Source organism: Thalassophryne amazonica, chromosome 10 (genome assembly GCF_902500255.1).
Source record: "Thalassophryne amazonica chromosome 10, fThaAma1.1, whole genome shotgun sequence".
NCBI classification, from domain to species: Eukaryota; Metazoa; Chordata; class Actinopteri; order Batrachoidiformes; family Batrachoididae; genus Thalassophryne; species Thalassophryne amazonica.
The window spans coordinates 116,497,450-116,518,107 of record NC_047112.1 but is presented as its reverse complement, the minus strand read 5'-3'; the positions used below and the strand labels follow the sequence as shown (position 1 = coordinate 116,518,107).

Here is a 20,658-nt window from a genome sequence, read left to right as displayed (position 1 = left end):
AATCCAAGTAGTTTGAAGAATTCACAGTCTGGTGAAGTAGGGACATTGAAGGTTGGAGCAGAGAGAGAAGAGGAAATGCGTCTGCCCTCGCCGGAGTCTCAAGCTGAAGTGGCCCATTACTTTAGGCTGTGAGGGGTTATTAACGTGTTCCCACCCTTTTGAAATATGAATCACTACGTCAACAAAACAAGTTTAATTTAAAACTGAGAAACTGACAAAAACTACACAAAATAAATGTTAGGGAAAAAACTTTATGTATGTTATGTATTTCTGTTGAAAAGAAGAATATCATTGGATGTATTGGAGAGGTATGTATAAACTCGATGCAACAAGGCACATGACTGTTTTAATATGCTGCTCTTTTTTTTACTTTTTTCTGCAGTGTTGGTCTGAGAAAAAATACAACTTCAATAATCTGTATGTCCTTTACATTGAGCAGAATTGACAAAGTTCACTTTGATATTAGACAGTCTTAAGCTGCGTTTACACATAACGACGACAAGTCACGAATGCCACGAAGTATACATTCTTGGCCGCTAATCACGAATGTGATGATTCGGGGCAGAGGCGTCAGGTGTCCTCAGGAGCTGCTGCAACCTGTTACCACGTTTTACGATTAATGGCACCTGTTGCTGGAGAATTATCAAGGAACCATTGCACACGGTCAAGAATAAGTTTCCGCGTTGTTCCGTGCTATCGCATGTAACAGCAGAGAGGAGGAGGAGGAGAGAGCCAGATGTGTGGCTCCACGCGGCTCTCGTCTCACTCATTTTCCCAAACATCAGGCACATGCAGCAGGTGGAACACCTGCAGGAGCGCGCTGAAGAGCACTGGAACAAGACTTTTAGCCGACTCGCTGTCACTGTCCTTCTTCAGCCTACTGCAGCAATGAAACTGAATGCGGTGCAGCAGGGTTTAATTGTGTGCACGTCAGAGAAGAACGCTGTCACGCTCTATTAAGGATCACCACTAATCAAGACGGATCAACACGCTCAGTTGCAACCTCCGTGACATGAGGCCAAATGAGGGTGGTGTGTGACATTCGTGGAAGCTTTTTTGACAGCCATAAACATGCTCCATGAAAATCATGAATATCACGCACCAACACACACTATTAAGAAACCTATTCAGATGTGTTAAGTCACATTAAGAATGTCAGGAATGTGCCAAAAATGACGCAAATATGACATTCGTAACGCGCCCTGCCTATGTGTAAACGCAGCATTAGCTTTGCTGATCTTATTTTCTTTTTCTCTCTCTCTCTCTCTACTTCTTCCTTTTTCTTGGACCACATTTCTCTACACTTGTCCTTGATTGTGCAGGAGGAAGAGTTAAAGCCAGACAGCATTGCACCTGATGTGCCTCAGGATGTCAGCGAGGCACTCAGAGGTGTGAAGACTGAGTTGGACGACGCCATTTCCCAGAACTCAGCTAGTATGGGAGGGGACATAAGTCAGCCTGAAAGTACCCAGCCTGATGCCGAACACTGTATGGAGCCCATCTCGCCCCCAAAGACCCCATCCAGCATTAGCCTGGCAGAGTCCACGCAGTCAGCCACTCACAGTATGTCTGCCACATGCTCAGCTGTCCTCTGGGTCTTGTGTACCCCCGATGCGCTTTTCTTTTCTTTTTTGTTTTTTTGTTTTGTTTTGTTTTTTGTTTGAAAAAGGCAACATCACAGTTATATTCTGCATTTACAATTACAGTTAGTCCTTTTTCAATTTTATACACTATAAAACAAGCAAATTAAGAACAGTAACAAACGAACATTGTATCCAAACTAAGCACGGAACATTCATTAGAAAAGGGAAATAAGATGGCGATCAACATGAGAAATTCCTGGATGAGTCAGTTCTACATGGGTAGGAGATATGAAGGTGATCCATTTGTTCCAAATTTCATAGAAATAGTGCTTTTGAATTCTCAGAGAGTATGTTAATTTTTTCATTCTATAAATTTCAAATATGGCTTGAAACCAGTTTTCTAACTTTGAAGGTGCCGGGTTCAACCAGTTTGTCATAATTGCCTTCTTACTGGTCACTAAAAGTGCCTGTAATAGTTTCACATCTCTCCTCCTTTGTATTGTTGACACAAGACCCAAGTATAAATGTTTGAAATCACCGGTCACTTGAGTTTTAAACACTGAAGTTAACACCTTATGAATGTCAACCCAGTATTGCTTCAGTTTGGGGCAGTCCCAGAATATGTGCTAATGGTTTGCTTCTGTTGAGCCACACTGTCTCCAACATGCAGGGTTTGTATCTTTATATTTGCCCTGGTAGGGTGACCTAAAATATCTAATGACATTTTTCCAACAGTGTTCCCTCCACATCAGGGAGTTGGTGGAAGACCATTGGAAGCGGCATACTTTTTCCCCAGTCTTCTGTAGTTATTTTTTTTCCCCACTTCACGTTCCCATTTGTCCTTTATATGTAAAGTGCTCCCATTTTTGGCCCAAACAACACATTGTACAATCAAGAAATAGTTTTACTTATAGATGTTGTGTATGACAAGCTTAAAATCCTGAAAAAGTCCATTTCAACTGGTGTCAGGTTTGTAACCCTACAATTCTTAATAAAATATGCACACATCTGGAGGAACCTGAAAAAATCTGACTTATCCAGTGAGTGTTTAGATTTTAAACTCTGAATTCTTTGCAGTGTGTTCTTATGAGTGAATGAAAGAAATGTTGTTAATCTAATCTTTGTCCATAATTGAAATCTTTTATCTGTTTTATTAGGTTGGAAATCTGTGTCATAGGCACACCATCGAAATATTTTTAAGAATTTGATCTCACAGGTCTTAACCACTTTCTGCCATTTTTTAAGTATGTGAATAATCCATAAATTCAACCCTGTAAGTTGATCTGTTAGGACCTTGTCTGCGATTGCAGCCTGCTGGAGGAAATTTGATGTTATGCCCATTTCTATTGTTTTCCATTTGGCCTCATAATCCTGATTGCACGAATGTAACATAGGAATTAATTGTGAGGCATAGTAATAAAACCTTAAATTTGGGAGTGATGCCTTCCACCACCTTCTGCTTATCTAGTTGTAGGACCATAAAGCGAATTCTGTGTTTCCTACCCTGCCAAATGAAATGGGAGATCCATTTGTCCCATTAATTGTGTACCATCCACCTCAACCGGCAAGGTCCTAAAAACATACAATAGACATGGAAATATATTAATTTTTACTGCATTTATCCTTGCTTTCAAGTTTAGAAAGGGGATCATCTATGTAAGTCTGTTTTTATTGTTGAAGATAGTGGTCCTTAATTCATTTGTCATAATGATTCCCAGATATTTCAATGAGTCCGCTTCCCAATTAAGATCAAATTTGTCTCATAACGATTTGGGGACATTGAAGTTCAAAGTCATCACCTGCGTTTTAGACACATTTAATCTGGAGCCTGACAGATTCCCAAAATTAGATAGTATGGCCATCAATTCAGGAAATTAATTTTCAGGCTCCCCTATAAAGACTATTACGTCATCTGCAAACATTGCCACTTTTTGCTCATCTCCCGCTACCGAAATTCCTTTAATCACCTCATTCTGTCTTATTCATTGGCCGAGAGGCTTTATAAAGAAAGCAAAAAGAAGAGGGGAAATTGGGCATCCCTGCCTTGTACCTCTCTCTAAGACAAATGAGTCAGAGGGCCCTCGGTTTATTATATGTTTTTTATTATCGTTACAAAATTGTCTTCAAATCCAAATCTTGCTAGTACTTTATAGAAAAGTCCACCTAACAGAGTCTAAAGCCTTTTCGGCATCTAGTTCTACTATTAAAGCCTTAGTCTTTGTCTTAGTCAAGTGTCCTATTACATGTCGTGTCCTCCTGATATTGTCCAAAGTCTGTCTACATTGAATAAAGCCTGTTTGGACTAAATTGATCAAATCTGGTAATATATTTTCTAGTCTTCATGCCATGATAGATGTAAATAATTTCTAGTCTAAATTTAAAATACTAATAGGTCTGTAGTTACCACACTCCTGTTTATCCCTACTCTCCTTTGGGATGATTGAAATGACAGCATCTCTCCAGGATGGGGGAATTTCTCCTTTTTCTACAACCCAATTAAATGCCTTTAATAAAAGAGGGGATAGTTCTTGTTTCATAGCCTTATACCACTCTGCAGTGTAACCGTCTGATCCTGGAGATTTCCCTGTCTTTAATCTAGACATGGCCAGCTTCAGTTCTGTAATTGTTATTGGTCGTAATAATGTCTTGTTTTGAGTATTTGTGAGTTTTGGTAGGTCTAGAGATTTTAAACATTCTTCAATCTGTGTCTCCTTTGGAACTTGAGATTCTGAGTATAGGGCACGGTAAAATACTTCAAAGCTCTCCTGAATTTTCTCAAGTTTAGTTTCAATAGTCCTGGTCTGGGGGTTCTTTATTTTGTAAAAGGTATTTTACATTCTTTGTTTATGTAGTTTATATGCTAGTACAACCCCTGGCAAAAATGATGGAATCACCGGCCTCGGAGGATGTTCATTCAGTTGTTTAATTTTGTAGAAAAAAAGCAGATCACAGACATGACACAAAACTAAAGTCATTTCAAATGGCAACTTTCTGGCTTTAAGAAACACTATAAGAAATCAGGAAAAAAAAATTGTGGCAGTCAGTAACGGTTACTTTTTTTAGACCAAGCAGAGGGAAAAAAATATGGAATCACTCAATTCTGAGGAAAAAATTATGGAATCATGAAAAACAAAAGAACGCTCCAACACATCATTAGTATTTTGTTGCACCACCTCTGGCTTTTCTAACAGCTTGCAGTCTCTGAGGCATGGACTTAATGAGTGACAAACAGTACTCTTCATCAGTCTGGCTCCAACTTTCTCTGATTGCTGTTGCCAGATCAGCTTTGCAGGTTGGAGCCTTGTCATGGACCATTTTCTTCAACTTCCACCAAAGATTTTCAATTGGATTAAGATCCAGACTATTTGCAGGCCATGACATTGACCCTATGTGTCTTTTTGCAAGGAATGTTTTCACAGTTTTTGCTCTATGGCAAGATGCATTATCATCTTGAAAAATGATTTCATCATCCCCAAACATCCTTTCAATTGATGAGATAAGAAAAGTGTCCAAAATATCAACGTAAACTTGTGCATTTATTGATGATGTAATGACAGCCATCTCCCCAGTGCCTTTACCTGACATGCAGCCCCATATCATCAATGACTGTGGAAATTTACATGTTCTCTTTAGGCAGTCATCTTTATAAATCTCATTGGAACGGCACCAAACAAAAGTTCCAGCATCATCACCTTGCCCAATGCAGATTCGAGATTCATCACTGAATATGACTTTCATCCAGTCATCCACAGTCCACGATTGCTTTTCCTTAGCCCATTGTAACCTTGTTTTTTTCTGTTTAGGTGTTAATGATGGCTTTTGTTTAGCTTTTCTGTATGTAAATCCCATTTCCTTTAGGCGGTTTCTTACAGTTCGGTCACAGACGTTGACTCCAGTTTCCTCCCATTCGTTCCTCATTTGTTTTGTTGTGCATTTTCGATTTTTGAGACATATTGCTTTAAGTTTTCTGTCTTGACACTTTGATGTCTTCCTTGGTCTACCAGTATGTTTGCCTTTAACAACCTTCCCATGTTGTTTGTATTTGGTCCAGAGTTTAGACACAGCTGACTGTGAACAACCAACATCTTTTGCAACATTGCGTGATGATTTATCCTCTTTTAAGAGTTTGATAATCCTCTCTTTTGTTTCACTTGACATCTCTCGTGTTGGAGCCATGATTCATGTCAGTCCACTTGGTGCAACAGCTCTCCAAGGTGTGATCACTCCTTTTTAGATGCAGACTAACGAGCAGATCTGATTTGATGCAGGTGTTAGTTTTGGGGATGAAAATTTACAGGGTGATTCCATAATTTATTCCTCAGAATTGAGTGAGTCCATATTTTTTCCCCTCTGCTTGGTCTAAAAAGTAACCGTTACTAACTGCCACAATTTTTTTTCCTGATTTCTTATAGTGTTTCTTAAAGCCAGAAAGTTGCAACTGAATGAACATCCTCCGAGGCCGGTGATTCCATAATTATTGCCAGGGGTTGTAGTTTTGCTGATTTCCTTCGTATTTCGTAATATTTTTGCTTCAAAAAAATAATTTCCTTCTGAGTTTCCTGCGTGTAAATCTCATCAATTTCACCTTGTAATTTTTTATTTCCTTTTTCACATTGGAATTTGCTCTGGTACTATCTGCTTTTTGTAGCTGTTTTAGTTTCCCCTGTAAGTCTACTAATTTTTCCCCCTTTAATTTCTTCAGATGAGATGTTATTGAAATAAGTTTGCCTCTCAGTACTGCTTTCAGCGTGTCCCATAAGATTGTCTGCAGCACTTCTCCAGTATCATTTAGTTCCAAATACTCTTTAATTTCTTCTTTTAATTTCTCTTTAATTTTAGGATCATTCAAACTATTGGCATTCAATTTCCATTATCCTTTCCGGGCCTTCTTTTTTAAGAAAATAGTAAGTGGGATTGGGCTGTGATCCGAGAGGTCAATTGGCTTTATACTACAATCTCTTACTCTAAATCTGTCAGCATCCAGCATAAAAAAGTAGTCTAGTCTTGAATAAATGGTGTGTGAAGACGAGTAATGTGTGTAGCCTCTACTCTTCGGGTGCAAGTCCCTCCAAACATCAGGATGCCCAACTCTTCCATCATCAACCCCACTTTTTTAGTTAATGAATTTGCTCTGAGAGACACCCCTGATGTGTCTAGTTCTGGGTTCAATCTAATATTAAAGTCTCCCCACAAATTACTATGCCCCGGGAGTTCACCATGAGGTCAAAGATCTGTTTGTAAATTGGCCAATCACTTCCTGGGGCGATGTATACATTTATAATGGTTATTTTAATTCCCTCTATTCTCCCTGTTTTCTTAATAAACCTGCCCTCATCATCCTATAATTCTGAGATATGCTCATAATTTATTGTACTCAAAATTAGAATAGCCACTCCTCTCCTATGACTCTTCTCCTATTAAATGAGGAGGAAAATACATACTTAAAGTCTCCTCAGTTTTTCATGTTCACGTTTGCTCAGATGATTTCTTGGAGGAGAGCGATCTGAGCCTTCTCCTTTTTTAACTTTGACAAAATTTTACTCCTCTTTATGGGATTTAAAACCCCATCAACATTAAAAGAAACAATTTCTAATGGTTCTCCTGACGTGTGGAATGCAGAACAAAACAGAACTACTTCCTGCAGAACTACATCAAACATTAGGAATAATAATAGTAATAAGAATAAAAGAAAATGAAATGCTCCTTTCCTTACTTCCAACCTTGTGGTCCATTTACCAACTTGATCCAAAGTTGAGGGGTAGCCTCTACTCCCCGTTAGGGTTAGGGGGCCCCCCGTTGCGACAATAAGTCCCCTTTGTATCCCTTTCCAATATCTTGACCAAGGTCTCTTATAATTACTATACTTAATATGGCTTAAGTTTTCAATAACATGCAGCACCTTTCTTGTCCTTCATCAATTTCAACGTGCATTTTCTACTGGTGATCATCTATATACTTGCAGTCTTTCCTTGTAGTTCGATTTCCTGGCTCTGCTCCTCTGCCTCCCCCGCACCGGTTGCCACTCTGCCTTCTGTATCCTTTCCATCAGCGTCGTTGGTTGCGCAATAACGTTAACTGGCAGGCCCTGCTCCGCTAGGTCCGCCGACGCCTCTTCCGCCGTCTCATATGTTATTATGCCGTCTTCAAAATACACTCTGAGGCGTGCTGGATACAGGGTCTGGAACCGTATGTTGTTGTCTTTTAGGGCTTTTCGTGCCTCAGCATACTCTTTTCTCTTATGCAGAATTCCTGAGGCATAATCATGGTCAAAACTGATCATGTTATTGTTGAGCATGAAGCCTTTCTTCTGCCAGACCAATCGAAGCACCTCTTCCTTCATTCTGTAGCTCAAAAATCTAACGAGGATGGATCTGGGATGTGATTCTGGCGAGGGTCGCGGCACTAGTGCCTGGTGCGCTCTCTCTATTTGCAGGTCTTTTGATTCAGGAATGTTGAGGTTTTCTCTGAGTAGCGTCTCTGTAAAGGGGATCATCATTTTTAGTCCCCCTCTGGGAAGCCATAAATTCTCACATTCTCTCTTCTCGAACGGCCTTCTTGATCCGTAAGTTTATCTTGCAGTTGCTCTTGTATTTTTAGCATTTCTGCTAGCACCTTGTCAATGTTCTGCAGTTTCTCCTCTGTTTCCACAATCTTCGCCTCGGTGTCATCCAGTCTCGAGTTGGTGCTCTTCATTTTGTCTTGAATTATTTCAAGCTTTTGGTTGTTGTCTTGCCTAAATTCCCATAGCTCCTTGAGAATTAGCGTTAGGCTTGCTGGTTCCCCCTCCCTGGCTGCCATATTTTCAGCTAGGCTAGCAAAAATGGGGCTAGCGTTAGCGTCTTCATCATATTGCAAAGCCTCTGCTTCTTTAACCATGGCAAGGGCGGACTTCTTATGCTTTTGTTTTGTAGCCATCTCTTCCCCTTACTAGATGTTTATTGTTTAAAAATCATACAGATTTTTCTTGTCTTTCGGGGAAATTAATTACTTTTGGTCAAGAGACTAAGAACTATGCTGCCATCCCTCTGTGACCCGGAAGTCCTCCTCTCCTGATGAGCTTTTCTGTTGCATTTATGACATGTTGGATCTGCTGCAGTACAATACGGTGTGGAGTCAGAACTTGGGCGTGTGTGAAGATGGTTGACCATCCTGCTCTGAATGCACCTTTGTTGTTGTTCTCCAACATTTGTACCACATTCTGAAACATTAAAAATGTTTTCCCTGAAGTTGTTATCCAGCCATTCCTCCTCCTCCTCCTTCTTCCTAATTCTGGTCCTCCGGGACCCCTTACCTGCACATTGGCATCTCACCCTGCTCTGCTGAAAGCTGATTGGCTATTTCAGGTGTCTGGCTGCTCTTGACTGCACACCTGAATGAGAGAATCAGCTCTCAGGAGTACAAGAGGACTAGAACTGGGATCTGCAGGTCTTCACCACTTTATCCTGGCAGTGCTTCTGCAGACAGATGGTTACTTTTGAGAGGTGGATGGATCGGTCGTCTGCCTTGGGTGGGTGCCATCCAAGGCCCAGAGCTTTTCGGTTTGCTTGTTTTTTGAGTTGCTGGTGATGAAGTAAAAGTTCCCTTTTCATGGAAAATCTCAGTCTGAAGTTTGCTTTTCGGGTGGTTTCTTCAACATGGCCTCCCAGCTGAAGTGATGTTTCATATGTTACATATGGTTGTGAAGTTGCTTGTCTAAACAGGTTTGGGGGGGCTGACATACCACCTCTCTCCAACTATTATTCTGTACTTTCATCTACACCACAAAAGCCGCGTTCAGACTGGGGTTGTCAGTCCAGCTTGAGCAGGTTTTCTAGCTGGATAGCATTCAGACCTGTTTTTCAAATCTGACTCATCCAACATATGCATCCAAACTCAGTCCGGCTCAAGCTGCATTCAAGCGGTGTGTGTGTGTGTGTGTGTGTGTATCAGGACTTATGTTGCGTTCAGATGTCTGCATCAGAAAACCCATTGCACGAGTTGTTATGATGATGATGTGAGGTGTCATTATCATTTTTCAATGATAACAAAAAACAATTTACTTAATTGAAACATACAACAGAGTTTGGTGTTTTACACATTAAAACAGGACACTCTGACTCTGATGGCAGTTTAAAAAAGTTGGTCTTTATTGTCTTGTTTGTGTGTGTGTGTGTGTGTGTGTGTGTGTGTGTGTGTGTGTGTGTGTGTGTGTGTGTGTGTGTGTGTGTGTGTGTGTGTGTGTGTGTGTGTGTGTGTGTACGTGTGCACGCACACGTGCGTGCGACTGTGTGTGTAGATGTGCAGAGAACAAAGGCTGTTTCCTTTCCTGAGAGAGAGAGAGATTTCTTCAAAATATGGAGCTGCATTTACTGTGTTGGCCTTTTCTCCGCTAGTGATGGACTTTTGGCCAATCAGAAAGCCATAACGAACCATCAGACAGTTGCAGGAAAAATAAATGACAGAGGTCAAAAGGGCACATAAATGTGCAGGCAGTGGAAAAGCTGTCCGCCTGATCTCTGCTCAAAGTTTTTAACACGCACAAAACCTTCTGATGAACTTGGCAGACATCAGCTGACAAGGAACATATTTTGTGAATGGGAGCATGACTTTTGGCACACAAAAAAAGAACACACAGAATCAGTTCCTCATATGTTTGTCTGATCAGTCACAGTGTGACTGGAGCTCAGGTGGCCTCCTGTGACAAACAACTTTTGACACCTTTCATGATGTTACTTCATCTCACAGAGGATCAACATTTCAGTCTCACTGGTTTAAATGAGAATTGATGAAACTGTTCTGGATGAAGAGTAAAACCTTCAATTTTTAATTTCAATTTATTTCATATTATATAGCGCCAAATCACAACAAAGCTGCCTCAAGGCGCTTCACACAAGTAAGGCCTAACATTATCAGCCCCTATAGCAAGCACACAGGCGACAGTGGTAAGAAGAAACTCCCTCAGATGATATTGAGGAGGAAAGACCTGACTCAGAGAGATGACCCACTGCTTAGGCCATTCTAACTGTTACAAGTTTTTTTACAAAGTTTTCCAAAGCAGAACAAACACAAAAGAGGAAATCAAAACATCTGCTGCATCAGCTTCAGGCATAGCATCTCACAGCCAGTCCAATATCCCATTATCCGCAGACACCAGTCCTGTGCAATGCCCTTCGCACCTTGGACAGAGAGAAAAAGAGCAGAATCAGTCATCTGGAAAAACCACATCTAAAGCATAATTCATCGGCATTAAGCAACAGGAAAGCAGAAGAAATATTAAGGTGATTACTGGCCAAACTCAGCCACATGGGGTGTGCAGCCAGTACATTCTGACTGCCGGTCCCAAGCCCGGATAAATGAAGAGGGTTGCGTCAGCAAGGGCATCCGGCGTAAAACAAGCCAACCCAACTATGCAGACTAAGAATCGAATTTCCATACTGGATCGGTCGAGGCCCAGGTTAACAACGTTCACCACTGGTGCTGTTGCCCAACAGGGTGCCAGTGGAAATTGGGCTACTGCTGGGCGAAGATGACGAAGAAGAGGAAGACAATGTTTCCACAAACAGCGGGAGAAGAAGAAAACTAGAAGGGTGGAAATGAGAGTGGGGACTTTCAGTGTTGGTAGTATGACTGGTAAAGGGAGAGAGCTGGCTGATATGATGGAGAGGAGAAAGGTAGACATACTGTGTATGCAAGAGACCAAGTGGAAGGGAAGTAAGAGCAGGAGCATCAGTGTTGGGTACAAGTTGTTGTACCATGGTGAGGACAGGAAGAGAAATGGTGTTGGGGTCATTTTAAAGGAAGAGTATGTTAAAAGTGTGTTGGAGGTTAAGCGAGTGTCTGACAGGGTGATGAGTCTGAAGTTGGAAATTGAAGCGGTGATGATTGCGAGCTCTTGCTTGCCTCTACTGGTGGTTGGCTCTCACTGCAGTATTGTATCACTTCCTGTTCGGGAGCACAGCGGTGTTTTGCTGTATCTGTTAGCTGTTTAATCTGCGCAGTTAGATTGATCTAGTTAACTAGATAACGATTTGTTTCATAGTGTAATCTTCACGTGCCTTAACTAAAGCACTCCCTCTGCTGAATCACCTCTAAATTATTTACACATTATTCACTTTGTGTGTTTTTAGGAATCCGCTAGCTTAGCACAGCTACTAGCTCTTAGCCGGTTTAGCATGGCGGCTTCTCCTGTCTCTCCCACACTTTTCTGCTCTGGGTATGAAATGTTTAGTTATTCCTCGGCCTCCTTTAGCAGTAATGGTATTTGTAATAAGTGTAGCTTATTCGTAGCTTTGGAGGCCAGGCTGGGCGAATTGGAGACTCGGCTCCGCACCGTGGAAAATTCTACAGCTAGCCAGGCCCCTGTAGTCGGTGCGGACCAAGGTAGCTTAGCCGCCGTTAGTTTCCCTCTGGCAGATCCCGAGCAGCCAGGAAAGCAGGCCGACTGGGTGACTGTGAGGAGGAAGCGTAGTCTTAAACAGAAGCCCCGTGTACACCACCAACCCGTTCACATTTCTAACCGTTTTTCCCCACTCGACGACACACCTGCCGACGATCAAACTCTGGTTATTGGCGACTCTGTTTTGAGAAATATGAAGTTAGCGACACCAGCAACCATAGTCAATTGTCTTCCGGGGGCCAGAGCAGGCGACATTGAAGGAAATTTGAAACTGCTGGCTAAGGCTAAGCGTAAATTTGGTAAGATTGTAATTCACGTCGGCAGTAATGACACCCGGTTACGCCAATCGGAGGTCACTAAAATTAATATTGAATCGGTGTGTAACTTTGCAAAAACAATGTCGGACTCTGTAGTTTTCTCTGGGCCCCTCCCCAATTGGACCGGGAGTGACATGTTTAGCCGCATGTTCTCCTTGAATTGCTGGCTGTCTGAGTGGTGTCCAAAAAATGAGGTGGGCTTCATAGATAATTGGCAAAGCTTCTGGGGAAAACCTGGTCTTGTTAGGAGAGACGGCATCCATCCCACTTTGGATGGAGCAGCTCTCATTTCTAGAAATCTGGCCAATTTTCTTAAATCCTCCAAACCGTGACTATCCAGGGTTGGGACCAGGAAGCAGAGTTGTAGTCTTACACACCTCTCTGCATCTTCTCTCCCCCTGCCATCCCCTCATTACCCCATCCCCGTAGAGACGGTGCCTGCTCCCAGACCACCAACAACCAGTAAAAATCTATTTAAGCATAAAAATTGAAAAAGAAAAAAGAATATAGCACCTTCAACTGCACCACAGACTAAAACAGTTAAATGTGGTCTATTAAACATTAGGTCTCTCTCTTCTAAGTCCCTGTTAGTAAATGATATAATAATTGATCAACATATTGATTTATTCTGCCTTACAGAAACCTGGTTACAGCAGGATGAATATGTTAGTTTAAATGAGTCAACACCCCCGAGTCACACTAACTGCCAGAATGCTCGTAGCACGGGCCGAGGCGGAGGATTAGCAGCAGTCTTCCATTCCAGCTTATTAATTAATCAAAAACCCAGACAGAGCTTTAATTCATTTGAAAGCTTGACTCTTAGTCTTGTCCATCCAAATTGGAAGTCCCAAAAAACAGTTTTATTTGTTATTATCTATCATCCTCCTGGTCGTTACTGTGAGTTTCTCTGTGAATTTTCAGACCTTTTGTCTGACTTAGTGCTTAGCTCAGATAAGATAATTATAGTGGGCGATTTTAACATCCACACAGATGCTGAGAATGACAGCCTCAACACTGCATTTAATCTATTATTAGACTCAATTGGCTTTGCTCAAAATGTAAATGAGTCCACCCACCACTTTAATCATATCTTAGATCTTGTTCTGACTTATGGTATGGAAATTGAAGACTTAACAGTATTCCCTGAAAACTCCCTTCTGTCTGATCATTTCTTAATAACATTTACATTTACGCTGATGGACTACCCAGCAGTGGGGAATAAGTTTCATTACACTAGAAGTCTTTCAGAAAGCGCTGTAACTAGGTTTAAGGATATGATTCCTTCTTTATGTTCTCTAATGCCATATACCAACGCAGTGCAGAGTAGCTACCTAAACTCTGTAAGTGAGATAGAGTATCTCGTCAATAGTTTTACATCCTCATTGAAGACAACTTTGGATGCTGTAGCTCCTCTGAAAAAGAGAGCTTTAAATCAGAAGTGCCTGACTCCGTGGTATAACTCACAAACTCGCATCTTAAAGCAGATAACCCGTAAGTTGGAGAGGAAATGGCGTCTCACTAATTTAGAAGATCTTCACTTAGCCTGGAAAAAGAGTCTGTTGCTCTATAAAAAAGCCCTCCGTAAAGCTAGGACATCTTACTACTCATCACTAATTGAAGACAATAAGAACAACCCTAGGTTTCTTTTCAGCACTGTAGCCAGGCTGACAAAGAGTCAGAGCTCTGTTGAGCCGAGTATTCCTTTAACTTTAACTAGTAATGACTTCATGACTTTCTTTGCTAATAAAATTTGAACTATTAGAGAAAAAATTACTCATAACTATCCCAAAGACGTATCGTTATCTTTGGCTGCTTTCAGTGATGCCGGTATTTGGTTAGACTCTTTCTCTCCGATTGTTCTGTCTGAGTTATTTTCATTAGTTACTTCATCCAAACCATCAACATGTTTATTAGACCCCGTTCCTACCAGGCTGCTCAAGGAAGCCCTACCATTATTTAATGCTTCGATCTTAAATATGATCAATCTATCTTTATTAGTTGGCTATGTACCACAGGCTTTTAAGGTGGCAGTAATTAAACCATTACTTAAAAAGCCATCACTTGACTCAGCTATCTTAGCTAATTATAGGCCAATCGCCAACCTTCCTTTTCTCTCAAAAATTCTTGAAAGGGTAGTTGTAAAACAGCTAACTGATCATCTGCAGAGGAATGGTCTATTTGAAGAGTTTCAGTCAGGTTTTAGAATTCATCATAGTACAGAAACAGCATTAGTGAAGGTTACAAATGATCTTCTTATGGCTTCGGACAGTGGACTCATCTCTGTGCTTGTTCTGTTAGACCTCAGTGCTGCTTTTGATGCTGTTGACCATAAAATTTTATTACAGAGATTAGAGCATGTCATAGGTATTAAAGGCACTGCGCTGGTTTGAATCATATTTATCTAATAGATTACAATTTGTTCATGTAAATGGGGAGATCATTCCACAAAGCAGGTGCACGAAAAGAGAAGGCTCTGTGGCCTGCACACGTTTTATTCACCCTAGGGATACAAAGTAGTCCTCTACCCTGAGAACGCAAAGCCCAGGCTGGTACATAGGGTTTAATTCAGTCAGTTAAAGAGGTGCCAGTCCTGGAATAATTTTGTAGGTTAATAGCAGAACCTTAAAATCTGACGTCAGACAGGAAGCCAGTGAAGAGATGCTGTAATGGGTGTATTGTGGTTGAATTTTGTTTCCTGTCAATAGTCTGGCAGCAGCATTTTCAACCAATTGTAGACACTTAATGCTGGAATACGGTAAACAAGAAAATAGAATATTGCAGTAGTCCAATCGAGAAGATTGGAATCAGGGTCTCTGTTTCAGTCATAGACAGGATGGGACAAATCTTTGGTATATTTTGCAGGTGGAAGAAAGCCATCCAAATTCTCCATAGACATCATCATTTGCTCCTGACTGCAGAGGTTTGTGAGGGATGAGGCCTGTTTGTGGTGTCTAAACGGACAGAAAACTAAACCATAATATCCCAGAACAGAGGTGCCAGCAGTTAGAATAAAGAATATACATTTGACCTGTTATTTCAGATGATACTTACCTTTTAAAATACATCAGTAGCTGCCTTGGTTCAGATACAGAAATTAGTGGAATTCAACATTAAACATATGAAAAATATCATTATCGTTCTCCAAGTCCGAACAATATGAATATAAATATGATATCGATGACATTACGTGTGTAAACTGTTGTGAGTATGATGGCTGCACAGGGGCTCTGGGACCAGAAAGTCTGCTTGCACTTATGGCAGCAGTCCTGCTAATGCTGTTAACTTTTCCTCCTCAGGTGGCGGTAAACTCAGACCAAGAAGAGTACAGAGTGTCATCTCCAGTCAAGGCAGTCTGGACTCAGACATGCAAGGTAAGAGTGAATCTAATGTTATGTGAAGTAAACCCGCTCAGGGAGCTTGTCCTGACAAAACAGTGAATGTAAGGGTGTTCTCACACTAGGCATCCTGGACTGTGCCTGAGTACTTTCGACCCCCAAAGTCCAGTCCAATTTCTGAGTTTGAGTGCTCTGGGCTGTCCCCATGCACAGCATGCTTTTCAGTCCCTGGCCTGACAGAGGTTTGTTGGGGTACAGTCCAGTTGGAGGGGGGAGTGTTTGACAGCTGTGAAATCACGCCCATCTCTGTCATTTATATTAAGCTTTCTTATCCCATAATGACTTACATTTCTCCACCTCCCCATATAAACTAATCTCATCCAAATTGGCCTAAACACTGTAATCTTTAAGTGTTGTGCTCAGGTAATGTGGTGGGTGGAAGAACACGCTTTCCAAAACTAAACTCCAAAACTCCTACATTAAGAACTGTGTTGACACTGTCACCGTCAACAAAAGGGTCAGGGTTTTTCCAAACCAGAAGCCCTGGATGAACAGTGCAGTCCAGTCCCTATTAAAAAGCCGCAACACCGCCTTTAAATCAGGGGACAGGGCCCTGTACAGCGCGGCCAGGTCCGATCTGAAAAGAGGCATCAGAGAGCACAAGGCTGCCTACAAGGAAAAGATACAGGACCACTTCGCTGTAAATGACCCCAGAAGGATGTGGCAGGGAATAAATCATATAACCAACTACAGAAGCAGCAACCCAGGAAATACTAGGTCTGACGCCTCGCTGGCAGAGGAGCTTAACCGCTTCTTTGCCTGCTTCGAATCAGACAGACCAGCAGCAACTCCACACCCACCACCCTCCAGCACTAGCACACTAACACTTCAGGAACACGAAGTGAGACGTGTGCTGAAGGCGGTGAACCCCAGGAAGGTGGCCGGCCCCGATGGTGTACCTGCAAAGGTACTCAAAGCGTGTGCTGACCAACTGGCTGGAGTTTTCACCTGCATCTTTAACCTGTCCCTCTCACAGGCCATCATTCCACCCTGCCTCAAATCCTCCACCATCATTCCAGTCCCAAAGAAGTCAGCAGTGGAGAGCATAAATGACTACAGGCCTGTTGCACTGAAAGACTGGTCTCTCAGCACATCAGGGCCTGTCTGCCTCCCACTCTGGAGCCCCACCACTTTGCCTACAGGGCAAACCGCTCCACAGGGCAAACTATCACCACAGCTCTCCACACCACGTTGAGCCACCTGGAGCACCAGGGGAGCTACATGAGGATGCTGTTCCTGGACTTCAGCTCAGCCTTCAACCACATCATCCCGGAGATCCTGGTCCAGAAACTGACACATCTGGGCATCTCCACCCCATCTGCCAGTGAATCAAGGACTTCCTCACAAACCGCCCACAGTCCGTGAAACTTGGCCCCCACCTTTCCTCCACCATCACACTCAGCACCGGTTCCTCTCAAGGCTGTGTACTGAGCCCCCTCCTGTTCACCCTTTACATGCACGACTGCTCTCCGACCCATCCCACAAACACCATCATAAAGTTTGCGGATGATACCACCGTGATTGGGCTCATCTCAGGTGGGGATGAGACCAACTACAGAGATGAGGTCAATCGACTGACAGCATGGTGTCCAGCTAACAACCTGCCACTGAACACAACAAAAACAAAAGAAATAGTCCTGGACGTTCAGGAAGAACAGGGCTGACCCAGCCCCGCTCTACATCCAAGGGGACTGTGTGGAAAGGGTCAGCTCCATCGGGTTCCTGGGAGTGCAGCACTCTGACAGCCTCTCCTGGACTGCCAACACCACACTGGTGGTGAAGAAAGCCCAGCAGCGACTCCACTTCCTGAGGGTGCTCAGGAGAAACAATATGGAGGAGAAGCTGCTGGTGTTGTTCTACAGAGCCACCATCGAGAGCATCCTGACGTACTGCATCACAGTGTGGTACGGGGGATGCACAGCAGCAGACAGGAGAGCGCTGCAGAGGGTGATCAACACGACCCAGGGGATCACTGGTTGATCTCTGCCCAGCCTGGAAGACATTGCCAGCTCTCGCTACCTCAGCAGAGCTGCCAGCATCAGCAAAGACACATCCCACCCCAGCAACCACCTGTTTGACCTACGACCCTCCGGCCGACGGTATAGGTCAATCAAAACTAGGACAAACAGACTCGGGGACAGCTTTGTCCCCAGAGCGATCACTGCACTGAACAATAACAAATCACTCTCAATATCTGTAAACCATGTGCAATATTCCAGTGCAATATGATTCCACAGTTGTATATAATTGTCATTTTACATTACTTCAGTAAACATTTCATTTTATTTTATTTTATTTTATCTTATGTTTATATTAGTTGTACATATATTCTGAATAATTTACTGTTAAATTTCACTATGTTATTTGGCTAAAAATTACTCGTACCACGGAAAGCACCTTTTTGGAGTTGCACTCAAATCTCGTTGTAATGCAAATTACAATGACGATAAAGGCGATTCTGATTCTGACGATTCATCTATACAATAAAATACAAATAAATAAGACAAATACAAAAACACATTAGAAGTAAAAATACATTAACAAGAGGTGTTAAACAGTCTCATGACATTTAATATACAAAGCCTGATTTCTTTGTGTTGGTTTTCGGTGACCTAAAATATTTCTTACATGTAAAAAGCTTAAGAGGGCAAACACTTTTTACACCACTATATAATCTTGTTCTGAAAAAGCACTGCAGTGATGCCGCAGCGCCTCTCTGAAAAGCTGAGAGATTTTCAACTTGAAAGCACTTGGAGCTGGCACAGAAAGAAGCAGTCTGCTCTGAAAACAAAGATTCTGTGTGTGGCGTTTGTCCTGCCAGCAGTGCTCTGTCTAAAAAATAAAAAAGTTGCTGCTTGGACACTGGACCTTATTAAGTACCATGTCAACAAACAAATACTTTGTGATTTTGTATTTTGTCAGTTGACTTTCAAAAGTCATATTTTCATTTATATAAAGGCTGAGTGGATCCTTGTCATTTGATTGGTGGGTTGTACAGTAGTGTTCAGAATAATAATAGTGCTATGTGACTATAAAGATTAATCCAGGTTTTGAGTATATTTCTTATTGTTACATGGAAAACAAGGTACCAGTAGATTCAGTAGATTCTCACAAATCCAACAAGACCAAGCATTCATGATATGCACACTCTTAAGGCTATGAAATTGGGCTATTAGTAAAAAAAAAAGTAGAAAAGGGGGTGTTCACAATAATAGTAGCATCTGCTGTTGACGCTACAAACTCAAAACTGTTATGTTCAAACTGCTTTTTTAGCAATCCTGTGAATCACTAAACTAGTATTTAGTTGTATAACCACAGTTTTTCATGATTTCTTCACATCTGCGAGGCATGGAGTCAACCAACTTGTGGCACCTTTCAGCTGTTATTCCACTCCAACATTCTTTAACAACATTCCACAATTCATTCACATTTCTTGGTTTTGCTTCAGAAACAGCTTTTTTGATTTCACCACACAAGTTCTCAATTGGATTTAGGTCCGGGGATTGGGCAGGCCACTCCAAAACATTAATTTTGTTGGTTTGGAACCAAGATTTTGCTTGTTTACTAGTGTGCTTGGGGTCATTGTCTTGTTGAAACACCCATTTCAAGGGCATGTCCTCTTCAGCATAAGGCAACATGACCTCTTCAAGTATTCTGACATATCCAAACTGATCCATGATACCTGGTATGTGATATATAGGCCCAACACCATAGTAGGAGAAACATGCCTATATCATGATGCTTGCACCACCATGCTTCACTGTCTTCACTGTGAATGGTGGCTTGAATTCAGAGTTTGGGGGTCGTCTCACAAACTGTCTGCGGCCCTTGGACCCAAAAAGAACAATTTTACTCTCATCAGTCCACAAAATATTCCTCCATTTCTCTTTAGGCCAGTTGATGTGTTCTTTGGCAAATTGTAACCTCTTCTGCACGTCTTTTATTTAACAGAGGGACTTTGCGGGGGATTCTTGCAAATAAATTAGCTTCACACAGGCGTCTTCTAACTGTCACAGCACTTACAGGTAACTCCAGACTGTCTTTGATCATCTTGGAGCTGATCAATGGGCGAGCCTTTGTCATTCTGGTTATTTCTCTATCCATTTTGATTAGTGTAGCAGATAAGTGAATATTTACTGAGGGATCCTTCAAATGGTGATGCAAGCACCAAATTTGGCCTAACTTTGCCATTGTCATTCTGGTTATTCTTCTATCCATTTTGATGGTTGTTTTCCGTTTTCTTCCATGCATCTCTGTTTTTTGTTTTTTTTGTCCATTTTAAAGCATTGGAGATCATTGTAGATGAACAGCCTATAATTTTTTGCACCTGCGTATAAGTTTTCCCCTCTCCAGTCAACTTTTTAATCAAACTACACTGTTCTTCTGTACAATGTCTTGAATGTCCCATTTTCCTCAGGCTTTCAAAGAGAAAAGCATGTTCCACCCCCTTTTCTACTTTTTTTTACTAATAACCCAATTTCATATCCTTAAGAGTGTGCATATCATGAATGCTTGGTCTTGTTGGATTTGTGAGAATCTCCTGAATCTACTGGTACCTTGTTTTCCATGTAACAATAAGAAATATACTCAAAACCTGGATTAATCTTTTCAGTCACATAGCACTACCATTATTCTGAACACTACTGTATGTCACGTGACCTGAATTATTCATACCATTTGCCATTGTGTTTCATTTACCACGCAATAGTGCTTTTTAACTTACAATTTTGGTTCTATATGAAATGTGCTATTGCACGGGCCGACCACCGCACTCGCTCACACTACTGGGAATGGCATTTAGCTAAACATGGCAGAGTTTGTTTTCCTGACAGATGACGATTTGAATGAGCTAATTGACAGTGTTCTTCTAACACTCAAAAAACAAATCCACTACACTGTAAGCTGTCTCAAGCCATGAAGAGCTGTTGGAATGAAGTTAGGATAAAGATCTGGACAAATTTAAGACAGGATTTTTTAATTGGCTGAGG

General features: G+C 41.7%; 1 protein-coding gene across 1 annotated transcript in view; it reads left to right on the top strand.

Moving 5' to 3' along the window:
- szt2 (SZT2 subunit of KICSTOR complex) overlaps positions 1-20,658 on the top strand; it is a 701,839-nt gene that overhangs the window by 331,388 nt on the left and 349,793 nt on the right. Inside the window, 2 exon segments of the mRNA XM_034179252.1 lie at positions 1,323-1,563; positions 15,572-15,646. Coding sequence (XP_034035143.1) covers positions 1,323-1,563; positions 15,572-15,646 — 316 coding nt within the window.